This window comes from Barbus barbus (genome assembly GCF_936440315.1).
Source record: "Barbus barbus genome assembly, chromosome: 45".
NCBI classification, from domain to species: Eukaryota; Metazoa; Chordata; class Actinopteri; order Cypriniformes; family Cyprinidae; genus Barbus; species Barbus barbus.
Genome location: NC_136723.1, coordinates 5,369,083 through 5,394,907, shown reverse-complemented (window position 1 = coordinate 5,394,907; position 25,825 = coordinate 5,369,083). Strand labels below are relative to the sequence as shown.

General features: G+C 36.0%; 1 protein-coding gene across 2 annotated transcripts; it reads left to right on the top strand.

Annotated features, from left to right (window-relative positions):
• The first annotated feature begins 1,864 nt into the window (after positions 1–1,864).
• Positions 1,865–25,596, top strand: LOC306864379 (mothers against decapentaplegic homolog 2-like). 2 transcript variants are annotated; one of them, XM_079408381.1, is made up of 12 exons: positions 1,865–2,022; positions 2,240–2,318; positions 5,489–5,925; positions 16,979–17,068; positions 18,269–18,462; positions 18,583–18,717; positions 18,817–18,891; positions 20,769–20,822; positions 20,988–21,200; positions 21,420–21,557; positions 21,646–21,790; positions 23,492–25,596. In XM_079408381.1, the coding sequence occupies exons 3-12, from the start codon at positions 5,687–5,689 to the stop codon at positions 23,613–23,615; spliced, it is 1,407 nt and encodes a 468-aa protein (XP_079264507.1). In that variant the 5' UTR covers positions 1,865–2,022; positions 2,240–2,318; positions 5,489–5,686; the 3' UTR covers positions 23,616–25,596. The 2 variants fall into 2 exon arrangements, with proteins under 2 accessions (XP_079264507.1, XP_079264508.1); XM_079408382.1 differs by lacking the exon at positions 2,240–2,318 and having other exon boundaries at positions 1,870–2,022.
• Positions 25,597–25,825: the final 229 nt, after the last annotated feature.

Genomic DNA, 25,825 nt, shown 5'->3' with positions numbered 1-25,825 from the left:
CCGCTCCAATAAAAGTTTATAAAAGATAATTACCTGAGAGTAAGGCGAACACCGCCGAGCAGCAGATTAAACGCCGCAGGTCCATCACTCACCTGTCTGAGCCACGCGCGTCTGCGGACCAATCACAAGCCTTTATAAGATCCAGCTGCGCGAGACATGCTCAATCATGACGTCATGCAATCTTTTGTTTAAGGAGAAGTAAATAAATATACATCGATCAACAGTTTGGAATAATTCATATTTTTATGTTTGTTGAACTTTCAAACGCTCATAGGCTACAGCAAAAAGAGTTGGAATAATATTGTGAGGTTAATGCACTTTCAAATAACTGCTTTGTATTTCAAATGTAATTTATTCCTGTGATTGTAAAGATGAATTTTCAGCTTCAGAAATCATTCTAATATGATTTGATGCTCCGTTATTATCAATCATTATTGGTGCTCAATTAGCCTATTAATAATGGTCTTATTATTATTGATGAAAACAGTTTTTGCTGCTTAATATTTTTGTGGAAATTGTGATAAATTTATATTTTTAAGATTCTTTGATGAATAAAAAGTTCAAAAGAACAGCATTTATTTGTGTTTTGCTGACAATTTAATATATATTAAATATGTTACTGCTTAATTCCTGAATAAAAGCATTAATTTATTTTTAATATATATGTGTGTGTGTGTGTGTGTGTGTGTGTGAGTGAGAGAGAATTTCAATATTAACAAAATTTGACAAAATGATTTTTCTGTGGGCAATAAATAAATAAATACAGAAACTGTGCATATTCTCTATGGTTACATCATCACTGCAGGATACATGCAAGCTTTTCATCTGAATTTCATTTTAATTTATAGCGGCCAAATATGAGAAAATCAGTCTAGACAAGAAATCTAGTACAAAACACTGAGTTACAATGTGATGCACACCAGATTTCAAGATGTAGTTTTGCCGAATTATGGCAAAGAAAGAACAGCTGTAATTAGGTTTTACAAATCGTTTAGTTGAATAACTTTCACATAAACATTTTCACACGATATTTAATTAAATAAATAACATTTAGCTAATTATAGTAGTAAATGTATGCATTTGTAACATTGTGAACACCATTTCTAGAGTTTGCCTGCTTTCTCCAATGACTTTTTATATATGTAGGCTACATATGTCATAATAACATTTGTATGCATATTTAATAAATAGCAAAACAGAAAAGACTGAACCATATAAGTACTGTACTCTGTGCATTGGTGTAGTCAGTGCAGCGATTAAATAAGGGACAATGCTGACATCTAGTGATATGTGCTGGTACTGATATCACTGGAGCTTTACCATCAAATACATTACATATCACATTAATTCACCATTAGCAGACCATCATCTTTCAATTCAGACCATCATCTTACTGTTGAAAGCATAAAAACAGAATGATAAAATATTTTTATGTGCACGCTTAATATTTTTGTATAGCTGTTTTATTACTGCAAATATGCACAGGTGGCTATCAAGCACGCTTATGGAATAGTCTTATTTTTTAGGTGCTGAATGGCGGATGAACACACACACAAACATCACAATCTCATAGTAATGGTATTTAGAGGCAGTAACTCCCACCCCGTTCAGTTCCAGTCTATTATGAAGTCAATAGATGGACAGCAACACTGACAAACCACTGCCTGGAACCTAAACATCACTGATTAGAACACACAATCTGATTAGCCAATAAAAATCGAGGACTGTTTGCATATTCAATTTTGCTCGGTTTTATAAGCCAATCGACGGGAAGAGAATTCATGACGGGCATTACGTTTGTCCAATAGAAAGCTAGAAGGCGGGGCTTATGCAGAGCGCGTATCGCGTTGCGTGCATTAAGGTTAGGTTGCGCGCACTGGAGGCCGTCGTCTGCTGCTGTAATTCGGCTACAGTGGGAAGGAAAATATTGTTTAAAAACGACTTTTACCCTCTCGTGAATAACCCGTTTCGGTCGGATTTTACGCTACTCCTTCCTTACAGAGAAAGCGTCTCGCTAAAAGGGTGAGTTGACGGGTAAACGAAAAGATAACGGCTCGCAAACCCGCTTGAAAGCTGTTTATTTTTCTGTCAAAGAAAGTAGCGCAGGCTGCTAACGGAGCGGTTTACACAAACTCACACAAGCAGCCAGATTTCAGCTTTGCGTTCATGCACGGATAAAAGAGCTTATAATGCAGCGATTAATGTAAATGTGTTGATCATGGGGTTTGCTATATTGTAGGCAGACCGGGACAGAGAGTCGATTAGCGGCCCATGCAGCCATAACGAGCCCGTGATACACCACCAGACCGCTGGAGAAGGTAACAACGCGTTTATTAATCATTTGACAGTCGTTTTAAGCTTACAGATGAGATAATGATGGCTAGGGTAAGCACGGTTGATTTATATGCATGATTAGAAAGATACCAGCAGTTAAATATGGTGATGTTTGCCAAATATCAAATTGTTTTGATGAGAGAATACTGGGATATATCTCACACCTGCCTCATTGACATCTATGTATTGCTCATCTCAGTCTCTGGCTGTGTGTCAAACACTTAGAGAACTGCCTACCTAGACAGCATTCTTGGGTATCAGAGTCGCGTTAATAAATGCTGCCGCAATTATGGGCAAAAAATGGCTCATTTTAAATCATGTGGTGCTTAAATTCCGACCCGGAAACGCTTAGGATGTATGGCAAGCCGTTTGGACTTTTATTCATTCACAGGATATGAATTCTTGATATTAACAAAAGCAGTTGATATGACATTGCCCTTGCAAATAGTGAAAATAGTTACTGATATCTTAATATATTAACTAGTAGACTTTTACAGAAATGCCATTTTTACTAGTAAGAATGTCTATGGTAATGAGTTCATGAATATTAATGAGGTCTGGTTTTCCCATAATCCTCTTTGTAGCGTCAGTATAGGCCAACGATGGCGGTAGAACATCCATGCGCAGAGACGGCTCCTCCTTTATTTATTCGCTTTGTCAATGAAACATAAAAATTATATATTGGCTGGATTTGTATTTTTTTGTTTTGTAATGGTTTAAGCCAGGCTTAGAAGATTCCTTGTCATGTGGCTCCCTCTAGTGGATAAAATTAACATCACAGCCTTCATCTTCCAGTTGAAATGGCTGATAGTTTAGAATTTGATTTTGGCGGCGGCTGTTGGAATAAACGCACGTTATTTTGCACTTTTCGATTATTTCCTTTAATTTTTATTGAAAATAAATGCCTTTCTGATGTGATACGGGATGTAAAAAGAGAGTAGAGCGAGGTCGGCAATTACTACCTGCTATTCCTGATATCAACAATACATATGTTTAAATGTTAAAAGGGCGACAAAACTATTACAGATATCACAAATGCATTTCTTACTAGTTACAATTCTAAAACTAGTAGAAATATAATTTTTATATCTTGATATCAACAATTTAATTGTCACTAGTGACTGTTCATTTCTGATATCTGAAAATGCATTTCTAATATTAACAATTGGGAGGGTAATTTCTGATATCAACAATTTAATTCTTCATATCAACAATTTAATTCTGATGTGAAATTGGAATTTCAACTAGTTAATTCTTTTTTAACTAAATTAATTCTTGATATCAACAATTGATTTTGAATGGCAGCCTATGGTGACCTTTAACTAGTGAAAATACAGTTACAGATATCAACAATTCAATTTTTACTACTTAAAATGCTAATTCATGATATCAGTTTAATTCAATAATTAAGTTGTTGATATCTGTAATTGTATTTTCACTAGTTAAATGTCACCATAGGCTTTAACATTAACATTGTTACTAGTAGAAATCTAATTCCTGATATCAAGAATTAGCATTTTAACTAGTAAAAATTGAATGGTTGATATCAAGAACATATCCTGTGGATGAAAACGGCTTGCCATACATGCGTTTGTATCTGGATTGGAACGTTCTGTTAGGGTTTACGATGCCACGGAACTTTAACCGTTCCAATACATCCCCTCAACCACCCTTTACTCTATTTTTTTACTCTACCATTCACTCTAAAATGCTTTGAACATTTGTTTTGAATCTTTCAGATGCACTCTTGAAATCTGCTAATATGAAATCTGAATGTTCCAAATGTGACTCTAATATAAAAAAAAAAACCAAACGTTCTATTGAAGTTGTTCAAACTTGCATGCGATGTCCAAATTGCTGTCAAGTTTGACAGTTCACTGAGATCTGTTTTTTTTGTTTGTTTTTGGAGTTTTGCATTCTTAAAATCAGAGATTGCAATATCGAATGGTCACACTTTTTACATATGTTGTAAATCTGACCGTAGTGATCAAGATGTTTTACTTCCACTTTTCTTATGCTCACAACATGGCAATATTTGTCTGGTTTCTCTGCATAGATTTTGTTATGTGGAACCTCTTTTTAAATTAAATTATAAATCCTTTTAAATGAAAGATGCGTTTATTACCTTTTCTTCTGTGTAAAATTGTAGTTTCAAAGAAATCCCTCGTTTGGTGAATAGGGTTGAGTCCGTATGAAAAGCTGAGTTTCTTGGTAAAACAAGAAAAGCTATTTATATTGAACACTCTCCTTTATTTAAAGCTGAAATCTGATATCTGGTCTAGTATTGTCATCAGAACAAATTGCAAAAATTAGAATGTTTTAAAGCTTGTTTCCCAAAGACTCCCCCATCTATCATTGGTCAACAAACAGACATTCCTGACTCAACCTAACAGCATTGGTTACACTAATTTTGCAATGTCAGGCCGCTAAAAATGGCATCTTTATCTCTGCATAATTATTTAAAATAAAAAAGTATTTACACTACTGTTCAAAAGTTTTTTAAAATTATTATTGAAAGAAATTGATGCATTAAATTAATCAGATGTGATAGTAAAGAGGTTAGAAATGTTACAAAGTATTTTTTTTTAATTCAAAGAAAAGGAAACTTTTTGAAATGTTACCGTTTCCACAAAAATATTAAGCAGCACACTTTTTATTAAATTTTTTTCCAACATTGCTAATAATCAGAAATGTTTCTTGAGCAGCATATGGGCATATTATAATGATTTCTGAAGGATCATGTGACACTGAAGACTGGAGTAATGATGCTGAAAATTTAGCTTTGATCACAGGAATAAATTACATTTTTAAAACATACCAATCCCAAACTGCATATTAAAACAAATCAAAACTGTAAAAAAATGTAATTTATCAAACAATGGTTCAGGATTTTCGAGTAATTATCAGGTAATAAAGCATCCAAATATATATATATATATATATATATAAAAAAATTAATTAATAATACTACTAATAATAAAGAGAGAAATTGCCTGCCCAGCTGTAGAACAGTTTAAAAAAAAAATACTGCAAAGGTGAAGTTGAATTTAAAATTAGTCAAGAAACAGGATGGAGGTTTGTAGTCTCATCCCTGAAGTTTGCATTTACAGAGTCTATCTTTGGCTGTTTTTGATTTCTGCTTCTCTCCACTCAGGTAACTCCTTGCCCCCCTTTCCTCTCCTGTTTCCTAAGCTTCTCTGTCCCTTGCCCCTCATAATCAGCCCAGAGACCCTCTTCCTAAAGGCCAGTTAGGAACGTTGGGTCTGTTCCTCCCCATTTTCCCAGCCTCCATCTGTCTATCTAACTCCACCTGCCCAGTAGGGGGCTGACCGCTTATTGGACACCCCAAAACATGTCCTCCATCTTGCCTTTCACTCCGCCCGTGGTGAAGCGTCTTCTGGGCTGGAAGAAGTCGGCCAGCGGTTCGAGTGGAGCGGGAGGGGGCGGAGAGCAGAACAGCCAGGAGGAGAAATGGTGCGAGAAGGCCGTCAAAAGTCTGGTGAAGAAGCTGAAGAAGACGGGCCAGCTGGACGAGCTGGAGAAAGCCATCACCACACAGAACTGCAACACCAAGTGTGTCACCATTCCCAGGTACGCCAACACGAAAAGCTCACCGCATTCCTGCTTTTAGATCAGTGTCATCTTCAATTTGAAAGTCTAACTGATTTTGAAATCGAAAACTTAGGGGAAAGAATGGAAATTGTTGTTTACTCATCCTCTTGTTGTTCAAGAAATGAGTTCTAAGAGAAAATCAGGTGTATTGTTAGAGTTTGCGTAAGAATTAGTGGTCGACCGATGTGTTGCCAAGGCCACCAATTTGACATTTAATTATGCGCATCGGCCATTGTTTATTTTCTTTTTGGCTGATATGACGGAAGCAGCACGTTTATTTTCACACTGCTTTGAACGCCAACTCCTGAAAGCACGACACTCCTGTTCTCCGTCTTCATTAGTTTACTGTCTCTGTTTAACAGTTCTGACTAATAAATCATACTTGCACAGAGCAAAGTAAATCACATACTTTGCTATGTCGTGTTAATGTCATATTCACTGTGTGGTGTATGTGAAATTAACTTTATTTGAGAATTATTTCAAGTGCGCACAAACTTATCAGATTACTGAGAGCACTGTAGTTGAAGTGTTTACTTTTTATTCATATTTTTAACAATTACCTTGTGAAAAATACTATATAAGAATTGCAGAATCAACTAAATCTAAATAAGTAACTTTTTTACTCTTTTGTCACGCCCCCCCCCCCCCCCCCCCCCCCTCATTTTTTATTATATAATTTATAAATAGCAGTGTTGGGGAAAGTTACTTTTAAAAGTGATGCATTACGATATTGCGTTACTCCATTAAAAAGTAACTAGTTGCGTTAGTTACTTTTTATGGAAAGAAGTGCGTTACGTTACATTTGCATTACTTTTTGTCACATGGGCTGGGCTGCTTATTTGTTTTAAATAACAAAAAACCCCAAAAGTTATATTTTTGGCAACTTTCACACCAAAAGTAAAATTGAAAAAGCTTCAGGCCAAAGGAAGTGCCTCTGGACCAGTGAATAAATTGGAAAACAAAGTAACTTGTTTGAAAAAGTAACTTACTAGTTACTTAATGTAATCTAATTCTGTGACTTGCATTACCCCCAACACTGGTAAGTAGTATGTAATATAAATTTAATTCCCGCAATTATGCGTGCGTTTTTGCTTTATTTTTTTTTAATTACGTGTTTTTACTTTTGGAACAACATGAGGATGAGTAAGTACTGACTCTCTTTAAGATGTGTAGAATTGCAAGCCAATGGACTTTTTGTTCCGTTGAGTCTTCATCTAATTATAAAGCAAGTCCTCTAATGAATCAGAAAGGCTTTTATTTAATTTTCAAAGTGACCTTAGCCGTATCATTGCGTGTGTTGCTTCGTGAGTGAAGGTGAAGGCTTGACGCTGAGTTGCGTCTACCGTTGCAAAATATCAGCATTGCTCTTTGTTTCTTTAAGTGATTTCTGCTCCATCTCTCTTGACTTGAGTTAAGGTCATTCTGTACAGCTCCACATCACCTCCATTCTGAGCTCACATAGGCTTCCCATGCTGTATGAATGTCTGCGATATCAACCATCAGGCTGCTTTTATTCCATTTCTCATGACAAATGGTGGAATATCAGCGCTGCTATTTTAGGCAAATGCTAAGAGGAGAGGATGATTGAGCACGAGCCACAACATATCAATAGTTTGAAACCAATATGGTACAGATACACAAGGGTTGGGTGATATGTCTAATACATTCAATCTGTTTTTCAGCCGTTTGGTGATTTGAGAGAAATATATGTATTTACTATGAAATGGCTTTAAAGCATTTTTAAGTTTACAAAAGAATTGATGTGCAGTAGGAGCTTGTAAAAAATAAAAACTTTATTTAAAAACTGCTTTTTTATTCTAGTAATGATTGGGCTTAATATATATTGAACCTGAATTTTATTATATATCTTTAACACTTCTTATAAAGTCTCATTTATTAAAATTAGTTAACAAATTTGTTAACATGAGCTAACAATGAAAAATCATTTTAAAGCATTTGTTAATGTTGATTTTAACATTTAGATAAAATCCAAAAGTTGCATCTGTTAATGTGATGTACCTAACTTGACATGAACAGTTGTGTTTTTTAAGATTTATAAATATTCTAACAAATAATTCTAGTTAATTCTAGTCAATGTATTAACTAATCTTATTCGTCAAATTTGAGATTCCTGTGAAAATTGTGAGTTGCAGTGCAAAGTCAAATTGCAGAATCATTGTGCGATCTATATAAATGTATATAATATTTAATAACACCAACATAATCACACTCAATATTTGTAAATATTCTATGAATCATCCATTCCTAAGATACTTTTGTTAATATTTAGATCATCATCTAGCAGTAATATAGAAATCTAGCAGGTTCTGCATCTAATATGCAGCTTTATTTTGATGCGAGTTTCTAGACAAACTTGAAAAGGGCATGAGCACGTTTCCTGGGTTAATTCAGTTGAAAGGTGTTGTTGAAGTGGATAATGCAAGCTTGTTGTATTGGCAGACGGGCATTATCCTTTGTCCTAGAGAGATTTATTTCCAGTTGTCTTTGAATCAGTTTTAACATTTAACATTTAAGTGTGTCATTTAGCAAACCCTGGCCTAAATGTGCATCTCCCTCCACTGTTTGAAAAATTGTGCAATGGTTATGAAAATGCAGTGCCACTTGGCCCCGTGCCTTAATGCTTGATCAGGTTCACTTAGCACAACCTCTTGGACTGTATAGCCTACAATGAATACAGGTTAAAATGACCTCCCTGCAGTTGAAATTTGTACAAGTGAACATTAAAATAATGGCTTTTCTCAGCTAACTACGGACTTAAATGCAGAGCTCCGCTCAGACCTTCAGAAATGTTTCCAAGTCATCCAGAGTGCTTTGTCTTCCCTTGAGAGTGGATTCAAAGGGTGGGAAACTTTGCTTCCAACATGTTTTCTGCTGCTAATCTATTCTCTAACCTTGGAGGCTTGTGGGAAAGGCTGGATCAGTCATTGTGTTCGTATCTTGTCATGTTTGGTAATGGCAACGTCAAAAGCCTCCCTGACTGTCCTCTCCAGCCTCCCTCACATACCTGTGAACTAAACGGCTCAGCTTGACTATTTTTGAGTTTTCCATTTGACTGTTCGTTGTTTATGAAAGGGCATAATTTCAGATTGATTGATTTCAGATTTGTTCCGTTTTGCTGTAAATCATGTTCAGTCAGACATTAGAACGAAACATTTTCTCCAGTGTTTTTTCTGTCTTGAGTGCATCGCACACCATACTTTGGCCAGGGAAGTCGTGCAGAAATTTAACGCCAGCTTCTTTTAAAGGGATATTCCACTTAAAAATTTAAATTGTCATGCCTTTTAAAAACTGTATATTTTGAGACTCATTTAAAAAAAAATAAAAACATACAGTAGAATCCGCGGGCTTGGTTATTTGGTTGCCAATATTTGTCAAAACCTCTTAATAATTGAAATTTATTTTCATATTTGGGTGGAGTATCTTTTAAAATAAACACGTTTAAATGCATTCCACAGATTTTTGAACAAATTTCAATACAATTTAGTAGAGATGCACCACAATTTTGGCCACTAAAAATTATTGGCCAAAAATGGCATTTTTGTTTTTGTCCGAAAGAGAAAAACGGCCAAAAATATATGTTAGTGTTATACATGTTATTTTATTGCCTTTTTTTTTTTCAGTATAATAAATTGAAGTAAAAAAAAAAAGAATAAAAAAATAAAATCAGAGTTACTTTATATTAAATTTACATTTTAATAAATAATAATAATAACAAAATTATTATTAAAGCAGTTTCGATGTCGGTTTTTGGCCAAGTGCATCCGGATTTTTTGGTTTTCAGCCAAGAATTTTTGTTGCATCCCTACAATTTAGTTTGTATGTACAAAGCTAGTTCATAACTTTTAATTTTGTTGTACTGGAGCTAAATGGATTCCTGTCTTTGTTGGGAAGTGAATCCGAGATCTATAAAGATGAAATTGCCCAGAACCTCAGGACAAAAATCACTTAAACACGTGAAGTTTTTTTTTACGGTAAGCAGCATATCTGTATTATAATTGTAGTGACTCGAGTTTTGAAGTTGATAATTGCACAAGCAGAATTGAATAATTTATCATGTGCTTTTAAAATGCCATGTAGTGACTTTTAGGCCTGTTTTTGTGCCAGAGTCATGATTAAACAACCCTGTTGCCCTCCCTAAGGGATATTTATCCAGTAATAGTACATTGCCGGCTCAATCAGTTGTGTATACTCTTGAATGAAAATCAGGAGGTGCATTGTTAACGTGTTCTGTCTGGGAAATAAGTCTTGAAATCTTCCAAACAGATCCAGCTGCATGCTGTGTGTCTAATTTGTTCAAAACGAACACAATCAGAAGATTCTCGCATACGCACATCCAGAACTAAACACTACGAGCAAGCGTTAAATTTGAGCTGATGTCTAGTCCTTTTCATTACTTACGTTTTTCTTGTTTAAAGGGAAAACAAACCCGTATCTGTCTCGACCTGACTTCCTGTTGAAGATCTCAGCAGGCCGTATTATCAGCACAGGTCTTTTGTGTAGAAGTGCAGATAGTGTATCTGCAAGATGCTTTCAGTGAGTGTAAGAATGTGAAGAGGGTTTCTCATGAGGACACAGTCGACTGGCGCTGTGGCTTTTTTTCAAGTCTATTGATTGTAACCTGAAGACTCTATTGTCTGTCTGGCTTTCCATGCTATAATTAAGACCCGACTTTCATTTGGATTCATAAATGATGTTAGAGTTGAGGTAAAAATGTCCTTCTACCAGTGTTTTCTTGATAAAAGCTCAGACCAGAATTTATTTGAAATGCTTATTTTATCTGTAAAGTGCTATGAAGTAGTCTCTGTATTATGGGAAATAACAAAAATGCAAATCAATGCTACTGACGAGACTATCAGGTTAGCCATTTAAATAAATGGATGCCAATGTTATGAGTAGGCGAATCATTTTTGCTTGTTCAGACATCTTTCATTGAATTAAGACGTTGGTCATTTGGCTCGTGTTCAAATGGCATCTTGAAACGGGAAACTCATTGACTGTTCATTTGCAGGAGTCATCCTGAGATTTGACAGGGACATATGGTTTGGTTTCCTTTTGTGAGGCTTTTTTGAAAATCTGGACTGGGGTCCGTTTGGAAACTCGGCCCATGCGCCTGCTAAACCTTTTCATTTTAGTTTAAGACTAACTCATTGTCTTCATTAGCCAGTCACCTGGTGCACAAAGAAGGCGATGCTTTAAAAGAAAAGCTGTTTTGCTTTTATCTCGAGCCAAGTGTAGTATAGCCGTAGTGTGGGTAGACTGTGGCCAGCAGATGGACTCTCAGATGGGGTCTTCACACACCAGGATACAAGGGTTAATACCCTCCAAAAGTGTGTCATCTGTCTGGGATGTGGATGCCCAGTCATGCTGGTGTGAGATCCAGGTCTGTCAACTAGGTTTTGGGTAATTTAAATTGCTGATATGAGCATCCGTCTTGTGCATATGATGGACTAATGGAAGTTAATAGTAGTAATACCATGCAAATGTTGCATTTTGTTATAGTCTTTAATAATTTGACTAAAATGGTCTAATATTGATTGGATTCCTGCTAATTGTTCATAATAGGTTTGTGAATTATCATTATCGTGCTTGATTGCACATCTGTTAATATCACACAGTGATTGGCCATCTGCTCTATTGTTAATTTGAGGGTTAATACTGAATTGGGCTTCTATTTTGTGTGTGTGTGTGTGTGTGTTAAGAGCATTGGGAAACTCTTCATCTACTGGTGTTGAAACTGAAGTCCCCATCCCCCTAAAATGGGTCATGTGAGTTTATGTAAACTCACTGTTGTTTCACTTCTTTTAATGGTTTCTCATATATATATTCACTTTGCTCTTTCTTTTTTTCCTCTTAACGCTGCCTGGCATTTCACTTTTAGTAAAGCTCAAACTGAGACTTAAAAGAAAATGTATCCATTAATGGCCAATATTAGAGCTTTTTTGTTAAATTGATAAATTGTAGATTTAATTGTGCATACTAATGCTTACTTGAAGTTAATCTTTAAAACGCTACATTTAATAAAGCTGAAAGGTCTTATTGAATAAAAAAAAAAAATTGATACTGGAAATTTGTTACAATGCATAAATTGTAGCATTTAAAACATTAAAACAATTTTAGTGTTTTACTTAATATATAAAAAAATATATAGTGATCATTTAATGGTTATCAGCCATAACATAATTATCAGCATTGGTCAGAATATATATATTGTTAACAATTATACTGTTCAAGTAGATGTTAAATTATACTTTCTCTAGTGTCACCATGTGGAATTTTATAAGAAATAAATTTCTGTTGTTTTTCCTTCTTTAATCTGCTTTTAATGTTCTACAAATTCAACTCATTACCTTTTTAAAATGTCATTGCCTTTTGTCGCTGACTAAGTGTCTATTGATCAAGTTCTCTGGGCATCATGAAATCTTAATTTCCTGAAGGTATAAGGACACGCTATACTCTGAGCAAGCTTCGCACAGTATCTCGGGTGACATCGTTACATCAGGGTCGGTCTCATTAACTTTTGACATCAGGTAGCATTGAGTGTACAGGTCGAGGGTTAGCGATACACGCGGGGCTCACATAACTTGCTCTAATGTTAATGTGCTCCTCAAGGGTTGTCTTTCTTGCTCCTTTTGTCATTTAAGTATTTTAATGTTGGTTAGCTTGTTGTATAAATGCTTGTTCTTAGTGTTGGGATGGCTGCTTTAAGTTTCAAGACTCAAACACAACAAATTGTTCTTTTAAAGTTAATTAGTTAAAGAGTTAGTTGAACCAAAATGAAATTAAAACCATGATGTACTCAACCTCTTGTCATTCTAAACCAATAAGACTTGGTTCATCTTCTAAAAACAAATGAAGATACTTTTAATGAAAGCTGAGAACTTTCTCTCCCTCCTTTTGAATGTCCACACAACCAAAAATATAATTTAGTTTCAGCAAGTTCTTCTGCATCATCAAGCAGCTTCTGTGTTTGCCATATTTGATGTGCTCTTTATATGGGTGTTGATCAAAGTTTTGAAGCGTCAAAGTTTTGGTGGAATGGACTTTTGGAATTACATCAATGGAACTACATTGTTTTATTAATGTCTTAATTTGTGTTTCAAAGATCAAATGGGTTTTGAATATGACGTTGAGTAAATTACATCTGGTCTAAATGACATCAGGTAACTGCGTTAAAACATTTTTAAGAGCCTATATACTGTTAACACATTTTTAATAAACTAATAAAACTGTCAGAAATTGTGGTGAACAGCAGTTTAACAAAATATTTATTTTGCTTTAAAACAAGCTTCTGGGAGCCCGGAGTAATTGTTATTGAACTAAAAATATTTTAATTAAAATTAGGAATGAACAATATTATTATTATATATTCCGATATCGGAATCGGCCGATAATTGCTTTAAATGTAAATATCGGCATCGTCCCTATATGAAAAATTATGCCGATATGTCTTGCCGATAAGAGGAATACCTTAACTCACATGTACTCAGGGTGTGCTAGCGATTAGGTCGCGTCAACAGTGTGACTCATTTTTGAAGCAAAGTTTTGTCTGAATGACTATTAGATTGACTGACTGTATTGGATCACCACATTTAATCTGGAAAAGCACGTACAGAATGATGCGTTCGGTGTATAAACGGTAATAGCACGTGCAGCGGCAGCCTCCCCCGGGTCCTAATGCCTGTTCGGTAAGGAGTTTTAAAATGTAGGGGGCGGTGTTGGCCTACTTCTAAGTAAATTAAAAGTAAAATGGCCTACACAAGTAACATTTAGTTTCTGATTAAATAAAGCAGTAATTGATATCATAAAGAGTATGTTTTGATTTAAAGGTCAGAAGCTATAGCTTGCATAAAATAAAAAAAAATCACAAACATGACACTTGTAAATTAAATAATTTTCTATATACTGATTTATTCATTAATATGTAATATTTTATTTTTTAAACAAATCATAAGCTCTAAAAAATTTCTGAATTTTTACAACTCTTTTGCTTTAGACAACCTACAAATGTTAAATCTTAAAATAAAATGTTAGGGTTAACACTGCATCTTTCTAGGGGGAAAAAATAGCGCCTCAGTTTAAGCGGCACGTGAACTTATCATACCTTTCTCTTAGGGATGCACGATATTGGATTTTGCCCATTTCCGATATGCCGATAATTTTCAACTCATTTTGGCCAATAGCCGATGGCGATACTGATATATTTCCGTTTGTTTGGAAACAATACCAAGTCTCTCCTGTGTGGAAATTATGAGCAAATAATTTAACAAAAACTTCTTTCGTTATTTCATAATGACAGTACACTGAAGCTTTGAAAATAAATAAACTTTTTTTCTTTTTTTCTTCAGAAAGCTGCAGTAGTAACCTTAACATTTTATTTTAAGATTTAACATTTGTAGATGGTCTAAAGCAAAAGTTGTAAAAATTCTGAAAATATTTTAGAGATCATAATTTGTTTAAAAAAAAAATAACATTACACATTAATGAATAAATCAGTATATATAGAATTATTTAATTTACAAGTGTCGTGTAATTTCAGGTAAGCTATAGCTTCTGACATTTAAATCAAAACATACTCTTGATTTTATGACATCAATTACTGCTTTATTTAATCAGATACAGTCTAAATGTTATTTGTGTATTTTACTTTCATTTTATTAGAAGTAGGCCAACAGTGCCCCCTACAGAATTAAAACTCCTTACTGAGCGGCCGTTAGGACCCGGGGGAGGCTGCCGCTGCATGTGCTATTACTGTTTACTCTCACACACCGAATCCGTCATTCAGTACGTGCATTCTCAGTTTAAATGCAGCGATCTAATCATCATTCCGGCAAAACTTTGCTTCAAGAATGAGCCACACTGCTGACGTGATCTAATCACTAGCACACCCTGAGCACATGTGAGTTAATGTATTCATCTTATCGGCGAGACATATCGCATAATTCTTCATATCGGGCTGATGCCGATATTTATATTTAAAGCCATTATCGGCCGATTCCGATAACGGTCCGATAATATCATGCATCCCTACTTTTTCTTTAGTACTATAGTATGATAAAACATGAATGAACATTAAAAGGTATTTTATAGGAGAGCCTACAGTACAACTTACTGAAATGTCTCATGTAATCGCTCATTCAGTGTTTCAAACTGCGGAAAACATGTAAAGCTTATAAACAACGCCACATAACAATACATTTATCTCAGAATAACCACCCTGCGTCCATAAGCTCTTCAGTCAGCTAGAAAAAATAACTAAAAAGAGGATTTATTTGCTATTGCATATTCATATTTTTACTTTACCTGTTGTCCACATAAGTGAATGCAAGGAGCTGAAGATAAAATTCAACATCTCCTATCTAATTGCATGTTACTAAAGAAGAAAAACAGAGTGGATGTGTGAAAGACACATGACATAACATTTATAGGATGCATTGAGGAGGAGCACAAACTACACTCAATGGCCAAGTAATGCTGACATTATGGTCCATGACACTGGCACAGATTCTGTGTAATAAACAATTCTTTGTGGCTGTATATAGTTCTCAAGTTGGAAAAGACATTTAGTTCCCAGGACATCTACAAAATGGATTAAAATGTTGAATAGACATAAAACAGATGAGACATAAACACATGACAGTATGACTGAAATTTTAGTGTTAAAAATAATTTGGCACCTAGTTTTGTTTCTTTTAGGAGTTGATTTTATTTATTTTTTATTTTTGAGGCATAATTCTTAGACTTGCATTGGACTCCTGAGGCTGACTTTCTTTCTCCAATAAGTGTACTGTACAGCAAAGCTGAGTTGATATTCATTTGTTATTGCCTGTGTATACAGGAAAATTACTTCTGTAGCCCATGGGGCCGCTGCTGCAGGAAAAATGTAAATGAGCAATTTAACAAGCGAAATCATCCAATATCAGTATTTGGAATGATTTTCAAGTGTACTTGTGATTAAAAACGGGTCACTGGTGGAGTCTGGCACGTGTTTTTGAGTCCCTTTTCAGAGACTGTTAAACCACAGGGGGCCAAAACTTCATTCATCACATATCAAGTCTGTGCGAGTCCTGTTCCTGTCATGTCACCGTGTCTGTTTCTCATCCCATGTTTCTTTTTCAGAACTACTGAAGGTCTGTGTGCTTGTCTGATTGACTGATAGCGTTCTTTATCTTGAGTGTGATGTAGTCGAACGACAGTAGGTCATAGGCTCCTGTCCTGTGCTGCATGTTTAAATGTTGATATCTGATGTAAAATCCAACCACTGAATGAAACGTCTCTTATAACGTTAACTGCCCTGTTCGTCTCATAACACCGCATGATGACCGGGGAAGAGAATATGCACTGTAACTAGAGCTGGGCGATGTAACAGAAAATATCAGCAGATATTAGATATCGACAGATTTATTAATTTTTTTTTTAGCATAAATGATTTTTAAAAATTTCAAGAAACTTATTAATCAATTTTTTTTTTTTTAAATAAATGAGGCATTGCTTTTCCACTAAACGAATGAGAAATTGTGTACAATTATAAAAACATAAATTTAGGTAAATTGTCACTTATGAATTACAATGTTTCAGTAAATATGGAAACATTTGACTAGCTATTTGAGTTTGGAATCACTTAATTTACACACGATCTGCGCTGAATCATGGAAATGAATCAAACTGACATTTTCCATTGCGAATATATTGTGAATGTTCAATATATCGCCCAGCCCTATCTGTAACCTTAAATACATTTGTCAGTTTCTCTTCGGTTTTCTCATCTCACTGTTATATGTAAATTTTCCATTAGAGTGGCTTCTTTTATTCGAGGTGGGCCGCGTTGTTCGCCAGTTTCTGGCGATATGCGCGAAACATCTCAAATAAAAGAAACAATGCCCTTTGATTATCCTGCCATGGTACTTCATCTTGGTATTTTTGAATGAATCATGCCCCATGTTTATCATTTTTTGTTTCTTTGTGTTTTTGTTTTCTTTCTTTTTGTTTTTGTTTTTTTACTTTCTGTGCACAGCAATTGCTCTGAAATTTGGGGACTGAGTACACCAAATACGATAGAACAGTGGGATACCTCAGGCCTTTACAGCTACCCTGACCAAACCAGGTGAATATCCTCTCCTGACATTGTGCCACACTCACCCCACGAGACACAGGTGGGGCTGAACGAGCACAGGGGGCTCCAGGGGCCGGGAATAAACACTTTAACGCGCTTCATTATAGTTGATGTAGAATTAATATCTTGAAGATGGAAGCTCTTATTTTGTTGTAGAGTTTTAATTCTAAATGTTAACAGATTTAAAGCAGATGGACACGTTTTCATAATTCCATACATTCACTTCACTAAAGCAAGGGGTTTAAAACAGTGGTTCTCAACTCAAAGATTTTTTTCATTTTTTTTTATATATATATATTTGGTGACCCAGCTTATGACAAAATGTGCTGAATTTATGCAGAGGTGAACTGTTTATATTTACATACGTATACATACAATTTTTTTTTTTTTAAATATGCTGAGTAAGGTTTTAATTTTTTTTTACTAATGCTCTTATTCAGCAAGAATGCATGAAATTGATAGTCATCAAAGACATTTATAATATTAAGAAGGGTGTTTATTTATGATAAATGCTGTTCTTTTGAACTTAATCAAAATATCTTGAAGAAAAATAAAAAAATATAAAAATCAAACGCAAAAATCTAAAATATTAAGCAATATTTAAAGAATAAAATATATGAATGAAATATAAAACAGAAAAATAGTTTTAGTGTATTTAGTTTTAGAGAAGTTTGTTTTTAATTTAAAGTTATATATGTATTGTATGTTTTATGTATATAAAGTGTTATTAATTTTGTATTTATTTTTTTGTATTTTGATGATCAAATAAATGCAGAATTAGTGAGCATAAGAGACTTTCATAAACAAAAACAACTTTTGACTGATAAATTATATGTAACTTAGTTATGCATTTTGATTGTATGCATATTAAAACAAACATGAAACATTTTCCACATTTTAAAACTTTTCATTGTTAAATGCTTAATTGCATTTAGAATTATTATTTTCCATTTTTGGGGTTACCAACCATTAGTTGAGAACCATTGATTTAAAATATTAGTATTGTTATTGTAGCTTTCAGATGTTTTAATTGTAATAGATGAATTTTACATCTCTGTTGTTGGTGATGATTTACTGTCTAATCTCACCATCTCCCCTCTTCCCTCCATCCATGCATGTCTTTCTCTGGTCATTTGGCACGCTCCCTCTCTTCCATTTCTCTCGCCCTCTCTCTGTGGACGCTCGGGTCAGATCTCTGGACGGGCGTTTGCAAGTGTCTCACCGCAAAGGTCTGCCTCATGTCATCTACTGCCGCCTGTGGCGATGGCCCGACCTGCACAGCCATCACGAGCTGCGTGCCATCGAGACCTGCGAGTACGCCTTCAACCTCAAGAAGGATGAAGTCTGCATCAACCCCTACCACTACCAGCGGGTGGAGACGCCAGGTATGGAAATTGGCAGCTGAATTGCCAAAAACGTTTTCGCTATACGTGTTGTTTGAACGGACACAGCTTTACTCTTTCTATTGAGCGTTCATTCAATCATCTGAACGTTCGCTCCTGTAGTTCTTCCTCCTGTCCTCGTGCCAAGACACACAGAGATCCTGACTGAGCTGCCTCCTCTGGACGACTACACCAACTCCATACCTGAAAACACCAACTTCCCAACAGGGATTGAGCCTCCTAACAATTATATACCAGGTAGGAACACACACTTGTCCAGAAATTTGAGGCCAAAGACTATATACGTTGTGTAGTTCAAGAGTAATAACAAGTTGTTTGTGATTTCTGTGTGTTCAGAAACTCCTCCACCGGGATACATTAGTGAGGATGGGGAGGCCAGCGACCAGCAGATGAATCAAAGTATGGACACAGGTACATTCCCACAGTGACATCACTGTATGAGAATAATAGCCACGTGTGTTTGCACTTTAGACAGTAAAGCACAATCTGCTTTTACTGTAGTAGTTTCCTTTCTGAGCTCCAGCCAGACTTTCCCTAAATTATCTTCTGTGATTGAAAGGGTTAGTTCACCCCAAAATGGAAATTCTGTAATGACTTCACCCTCATATCATTCTAAACCCGTAAGACCTTCGTTCAACGCCGGCTCCTGCATCAGCAATACCACACGCATGCATCACCGAAGACTGAGACGGAAGAGAAGAATTGTTGAAAATCACTTTTTTTTTCTTTGTGCACAAAGTATTCTTGTAGCTTCGTAACATTACAGTTGAACCACTGATGCCACAGACTATTTTAATTATGTTCTTACTACGTTTCTTGGCCTTGAAAGTGTCAGTTACGTTGCTGTCTATGGGAGGGTCAGAGAACTCTCGGATTTCATCAAAAAATATCTTAACTTGTGTTCTGAAGATAAATGAGTCCTACGGGTTTGGAACGACATAAGGGTGAGTAATTAATGACATAATTTTTGGGTGAACTGTCCCTTTAAGATAATGAATAGGGATGCACCGATACCACTTTTTCCAGTATTCACCCGATACCGCTATTTTTGAGCTCCCCAGACTCTGTCTGAATAATTTTGCACACACTAGTAAAAAAATATAAACAATTATATCTGGTGTCTGAATGATATTTGGTTTGACTGTATATCATTCGGTTATTTTCACACTTAATTATGCACAATGTATTTTACAAGTTTTTGTTACTTTCACTGTTTCACTTATTTTTTTTGCTCTATGGTACATCATCTTTAATTTAATAGCATTAGAGCTGCTCCGTTGCAGCGGCTCAGTACTGTAATCGTGCGTTTTGCTGTAATAATGTAGGGAACCACTCGTTATAAATCTCCTAAATGTGATATTTTCAGAAATAAGTCACGTTTAGATATAATAAGAAACGTGCTGCGAATTATATTCCAAAGCCACTCATATAATGCAGAAACACTTATGAAGCAAGCAAAACACGCGCAACGTGTGCACGTATTTGTACTGGTGCAGAACATCCTAGCGCATTTCACACAGGCTGTTAGTTTCACTTTCGCCAGAAAGTAGTGTATGCTTAAGGTTGAAAATAAATGTTTATAGTGAATGCCCCTATAAATTCTTATATTTACGATTTAGTTTTAATCCAAATGATGTGTGCGAACATCAATAAAGATCCCACAACAGAAGTGCGCACGCGCTCTATCTCTCTTTCTCTCTCCCTCCCTACCGTTAAGTAACTTGTGCATCGTTTTACTTGTTTTTGACACATCCGACCGAACTACAAACTATCCAGTGATGTCTGTGAGAAAGGGATATTCACTCGACGAGCTCGCGCATCTGTGCCGTCGCGCACTCAATCCACTCAGCGTGCTTTGCTTATCCCATCAGCTCGCGCACATCAACTATATAGGTGTTAATACTGAATGTTTAACATTAAATTCATTGAATATATATACTTCGTAGACATCCTTAATCTCTAATAACTCCATTCTGCTGTCTGTTGTTGGTGTTTCTTTTGTCTGAATATGGCACTTATGCTGTGTGGTATCAGCGTTTGGTATCGGGGCATTTTAACGAGTACAGGACCTCAGTATCGGGCCCGATACCAGTATTGTATCGGTGCATCCCTAATAATGAACTTCTCTATCCTCCCTAGAAAGAACAAGTGCTTTTTAGTACGCTACACAACTTGTAAAATGTGAACAGCAACAATAGAACAGCAACAAATAACAATAGTTATTTATTCTTGTGTGTTGTGTTCTTGTGTAAGAAATCACCTTTTTTTTTTTTTTTTTTTCCCGTCAGGTTCTCCTGCGGAACTGTCACCTAGCACACTCTCGTCTGTCAATCATGGCATGGGTAAGACCTTGCTAACTGCTTAAACTCATTCTAAATACATCTTCAAAGTCCTTACAATCTTAAGAAATGAGGAGGTTTACTACCATAGTCATACACTGGCTATGCACAGTACATTTGAGTATGTCAAGTTGTTCTTACATTTGGCCCTTTTCATCTTTCTTTCAGACCTTCAGCCAGTGACTTACTCAGAGCCCGCGTTTTGGTGCTCCATAGCTTACTATGAACTCAACCAGCGGGTCGGAGAAACATTCCACGCCTCTCAGCCTTCCCTCACCGTAGACGGCTTCACAGACCCCTCCAACTCCGAGCGCTTCTGCCTGGGCCTGCTGTCCAACGTCAACCGCAACGCCACCGTGGAGATGACCCGGAGACACATAGGTATCAGGACATCTTCAGCTGCTCTGCTATCAAGTGTTTCAGTTGAATATTAGGGAACAGTTCACCCAAAAATTAAAATTGGCATATTTTATTCGATCGTGCATTTCCAAACTTGTATGACTTGCTTCTACGGAAGATATTTTGAAGAATGTCTTTGTTTGTACAATGAAAGTCAATGGGGTCCAAAACAAAATTTTTGTGTTGATGTTTTTTGATTAGGACGAGGGGTCAGGCTGTATTATATTGGTGGGGAAGTGTTTGCCGAATGTCTTAGCGATAGCGCCATCTTTGTTCAAAGCCCTAACTGTAATCAGAGGTATGGCTGGCACCCTGCGACAGTCTGTAAAATCCCTCCAGGTAAGAGATTCACTCACTTTTTATTGTCCTCTGTACTGTCTAGAAATTTACGTCAACCATTGTGACGTAACGATTCTCTCTTTCTTAGGCTGTAACCTGAAGATCTTCAATAACCAGGAGTTTGCGGCACTGCTGGCTCAGTCGGTGAACCAGGGCTTTGAGGCTGTATATCAGTTGACCAGGATGTGCACCATTCGCATGAGTTTTGTCAAAGGCTGGGGAGCGGAGTACAGGTATGGTCAATCAAACCACCTCACTGACAATTATGCCAATGGCAAAGTCATAAATTGTGCGTCTGTAAACTTGTACTTTTTTTGCTTAGGAGGTTGTAAAGTATTTCTTTATATTCTTTTCTTTCCTTTTTTCTTTTTTTTTACCAGAAATTGGGTCCAAGAAATAAATACATAAAAATTAAAATAAGTAAAATTATTTGTTGTCTTTACAACTACAAAAAAGTGAATGCACCTCCTGAATTACCAAAATTAAGATTGCATGGTATGCTGCCAAGGTTCGTTCGGTTGTTCATTCAAATGTAAAATTGTGCAGCTGTTTGAAGATCTCCTATATAAACCATTAATTCCTATGAATCTAAGTTTTGTTTTACTTTCTTAAATGTTAATGCGTACGGTTTTATATAATAGTAAAAAATTTAAAGTAAAATTTAAGCGAATGTGTAAAAATCTTGGTTTAAATTACACTTCCAGTGAAATGTATGATTTATTATTTCTCAAAATAAATTAATGCATACAGGAATCCAAACAATGTGCATTATTCAAATATTCCAAATATTTTCTATTAAATTCAAATATAGTTTATGCGCTTAACCTCACTTTTATTTACCATTGTCTTTACTGCGACCAGATTGCTACAAATTAAACATCTCATGTATCACTTGTATTTTTATTGCTGAAGTAAGATTTAAACTTGCTAATGTCTTTTTGTTCTGCTTTTGATATCCACAATTAATTAACTACATCACTGATTGTCATGTTTTGACAGAGCTTGTCTTAAATGCATCAACCAAATCTAAAACTAAGAACACTTACTCCTTACTTGGCATGTGCTAATTATGTATGTTGGGAGCAGTAGCTTTTCAAAATGAAGTGAATAACAAAACTGGAAGAAATGAAACCACCAGTTTTTAAACAGTATTGTAGAACAGATGGGCAAAAAATACTACCAATCCTATCATGGCAAAGACATAGCTCATGAATGTTCAATGAGGTTGCAACATTCTGGGGCTAATTAATATTCATGAGCCAAGCCTTTGCCATAGTAGGATTTAAAACGTGTGCTGTCCATCACCCTAGCGGTTCCTTTTGCCTGTTTCTCGCATTCCAGAATGAATATTTAAAGGGTTACTCCACCCCAAAATGAAAATTTTGTCATTTAATCACTTACCCCCATGTCGTTCCAAACCCGTAAAAGCGTCGTTCGTCTTCGTAACACAATTTAAGATATTTTGGATGAAAACCAGGAGGCTTGTGACTATCAAGTAAACAACACTGTCAAGGCCCAGAAAAGTATGAAAGACATCTGCATAGTCCATCTGCCATCAGTGGTTCAATCTGAAAGTCGTAACTCATGTTTTCTTTGCATACAAAAAGTATTCTCATCGCTTCATAAAGTTCAGATTGAACCACTGATGGCTGATGGACTATTCTGACAATGTCTTGCATACTTTTCTGGGCCTTGACAGTGTTTACTTGCCTCCTGGTTTTCATCCAAAATATCTTAAATTGTGTTACGAAGACGAACGAAGCTTTTATGGGTTTGGAACAACATGGAGGTAAGTGATTAATGACACAATTTTAATTTTGGGGTGGAGTAACCCTTTAAGACCCAAGCTGTCACTATAGTAGCTTGAACATAACTGTATGCTGTTGAAATTGAATTGTCCATGATGCATCCTGTGACCGTTGATTGTTGTGTAGACGGCAGACGGTGACGAGCACCCCCTGCTGGATCGAGCTTCACCTCAACGGCCCCCTGCAGTGGCTGGACAAGGTCCTGACCCAGATGGGCTCGCCCTCCGTACGCTGTTCCAGTATGTCCTAATCGCCGTGACCAAGCTCTGTCCTCTGCCCCTCAAAACGACTGATTCTACAATCACATCAACCGACAACTCAATTCGAAGGACAACAGACTTACTCGAACCCCGCCCCTCTTTCTCTTTCATAGTAATCGTGAGCCTTTCTCTGTCCTCTCTCCTCCCGACACTGATGTTCTCTCCGTTCGGACCTGAACGCAGCACTTGCTGTCTCATCAGCTTCATGCACCTTTAATTCTCTCTTGTTTTCTTTCATAAACCCTCAATATTCAATGTATTAGTAGTAGAATTTGAAATGTATATTGGTTATTTTATTTTTATGGTTTTCGAGAAGGAGGGAAGGTGCGTATGTTGTGTGGAAGTTCAAGGCGGCAGTAAATAACTTCACACACTTGTAGCAGCAAGGCTTTCCCCCCCCTGATGAAGGTAATACTCTGATACTCTTTTAACGATTCATTTTCCTGGATGCCGATCCCAATCCGGTCGTTCAAGGAGGTTACTTTTTCTGGCAAAAAGTCACGTTCTTTGTTTTTATACACGTTATTATTGTGTAGATTGACACATTAAGACTTAATCATGGTTTTTGATTTCTTCAGTAATGCCAAAAGATACTTTTTTTTATTTAATTTTTTTACGATTTCCTCCCCCAAACCACTAGTAGAACGTTGCCTTTGATTTGAGGTATGCTGCTGTAAGTCATGCTTCTTTTCTTCAAACTTATAGAATGTTTAACGCAAAAAACCCCGTTCAATTCAAACCTTACGCCGCCCCTCAGAATTAACTTTTTATTCACTGGGTGAAATATTCACTAGTTAGCTGTGGAGTGGTTTTGGAGTCTGGTTTCTTCAGAAAGTGGCTTCTTTTAGGGACTTTCGAAGGTTATTAAAGCGTCTCGCGCAGTCCAGATCTTTAAAATAAAAATGACAAAAGAATAAAAAACAAATCCAAGTATTTAAGCTTTAAGTGTTAATAACTAGGTTATCCTTCACAATTACAAGATTTGTTTTCCCTTTATCTTTCTTTTAGCTACTTTTTGTATTTTCATGTATTTTTATATATAAATATATTTAAGATCTTTAAAGCTCTCTTCCTTTTTATTAGAATTGAATATTTTTTTAGATCATGCCCTCTTTTTAAAGGAACATGGCTTCATAATGAAATGTCCTATCATACGAAAACGTTATTTAGCATGAAATTTTTATAAGCGCAAATATCTTTTTTCTCCTCTTTCTCCGTTTTCTAATTGAAGCTGTTGTCCCAGGTTAACGTTTCGCCCTGATCTCGAACCCCCTGAAGTACATCTGACTTCTTTTAGTTGCTTTCCTCCCATGTTCACAACACGATACTGTATAACCCACCACCCCCCGAAGTATGGTTACCCGAAACCATGGCAGTGTTCAATTTGTTTGCAATTGGGGAATAAAGACTAAACGGGTTGCTTTTACAGGGAGAACTGTGCAACTTTAGTGTGCGTGCTCGTTGTGCAACTTTTAATGACTGTGATATAGCTGTCTGTTATTCTTTACTTGTTGTGGCAGTGACCAGGCGTTGCAAATATCCATTCCCCTCCTCCCACCTCTCTCCATATTTTCCTTCATTGATCTTAACTACTCTTGCGATTTGTACTTTTAAGTGCATCTAGTAAAAAGCTGACGAAGATGTTGTGGCCTGTTTTTAAAGCCGATGAGTGGCCATTAAGACACTGGGAACATTGTTTGCCATTTTTGACTGGGTGTGGAAAGAAAACCAAATAGAACTGAAAGTGGACCAGACATATATGCATATAAATGTGTATATATAATTTTATTTGACTTTTTATTCTGTTATTTTTTTTTCTCCTATTTTGCAAAGCATTTAACAGTTGGTGAGCTTGTTTTACCATTAGAGAGATGTATTGGTAGGACGTGAACTTCAGGCGATAAGCTTTTCAGGCGTGTTGCATATGCAGACTTCATAAATACACTAATAAAAAGTTTTAATTCTCATGTTAACACCCGTCAAGTATTTATTTCTCGTTGCACTACTGCCATCAAAATATGCCACTTGTATGTTATCTCAAGCTCTTTGCCAACAGTACTGGGTAAATAAGTGCACTAACATTTGAGAACTTTATTAGAGATGAACTTGCTCGCTGTGGTATAAGTTATGCAGCAAATGTGGAACAGTCATAATTTGGGTAAGACTAAATGATAATTTGTGTATCTACCCTTGAAAAGTA

Excerpts from the sequence above, each read along its gene's own strand:
- LOC306864379 (XM_079408381.1), top strand. The coding sequence starts at position 5,687 with ATGTCCTCCATCTTGCCTTTCACTCCGCCCGTGGTGAAGCGTCTTCTG. Across the intron at positions 17,069-18,268 it reads AGCTACCCTGACCAAACCAG|ATCTCTGGACGGGCGTTTGC; the intron begins GTGAATATCCTC and ends CGCTCGGGTCAG. Across the intron at positions 18,892-20,768 it reads GAATCAAAGTATGGACACAG|GTTCTCCTGCGGAACTGTCA; the intron begins GTACATTCCCAC and ends TTTTCCCGTCAG.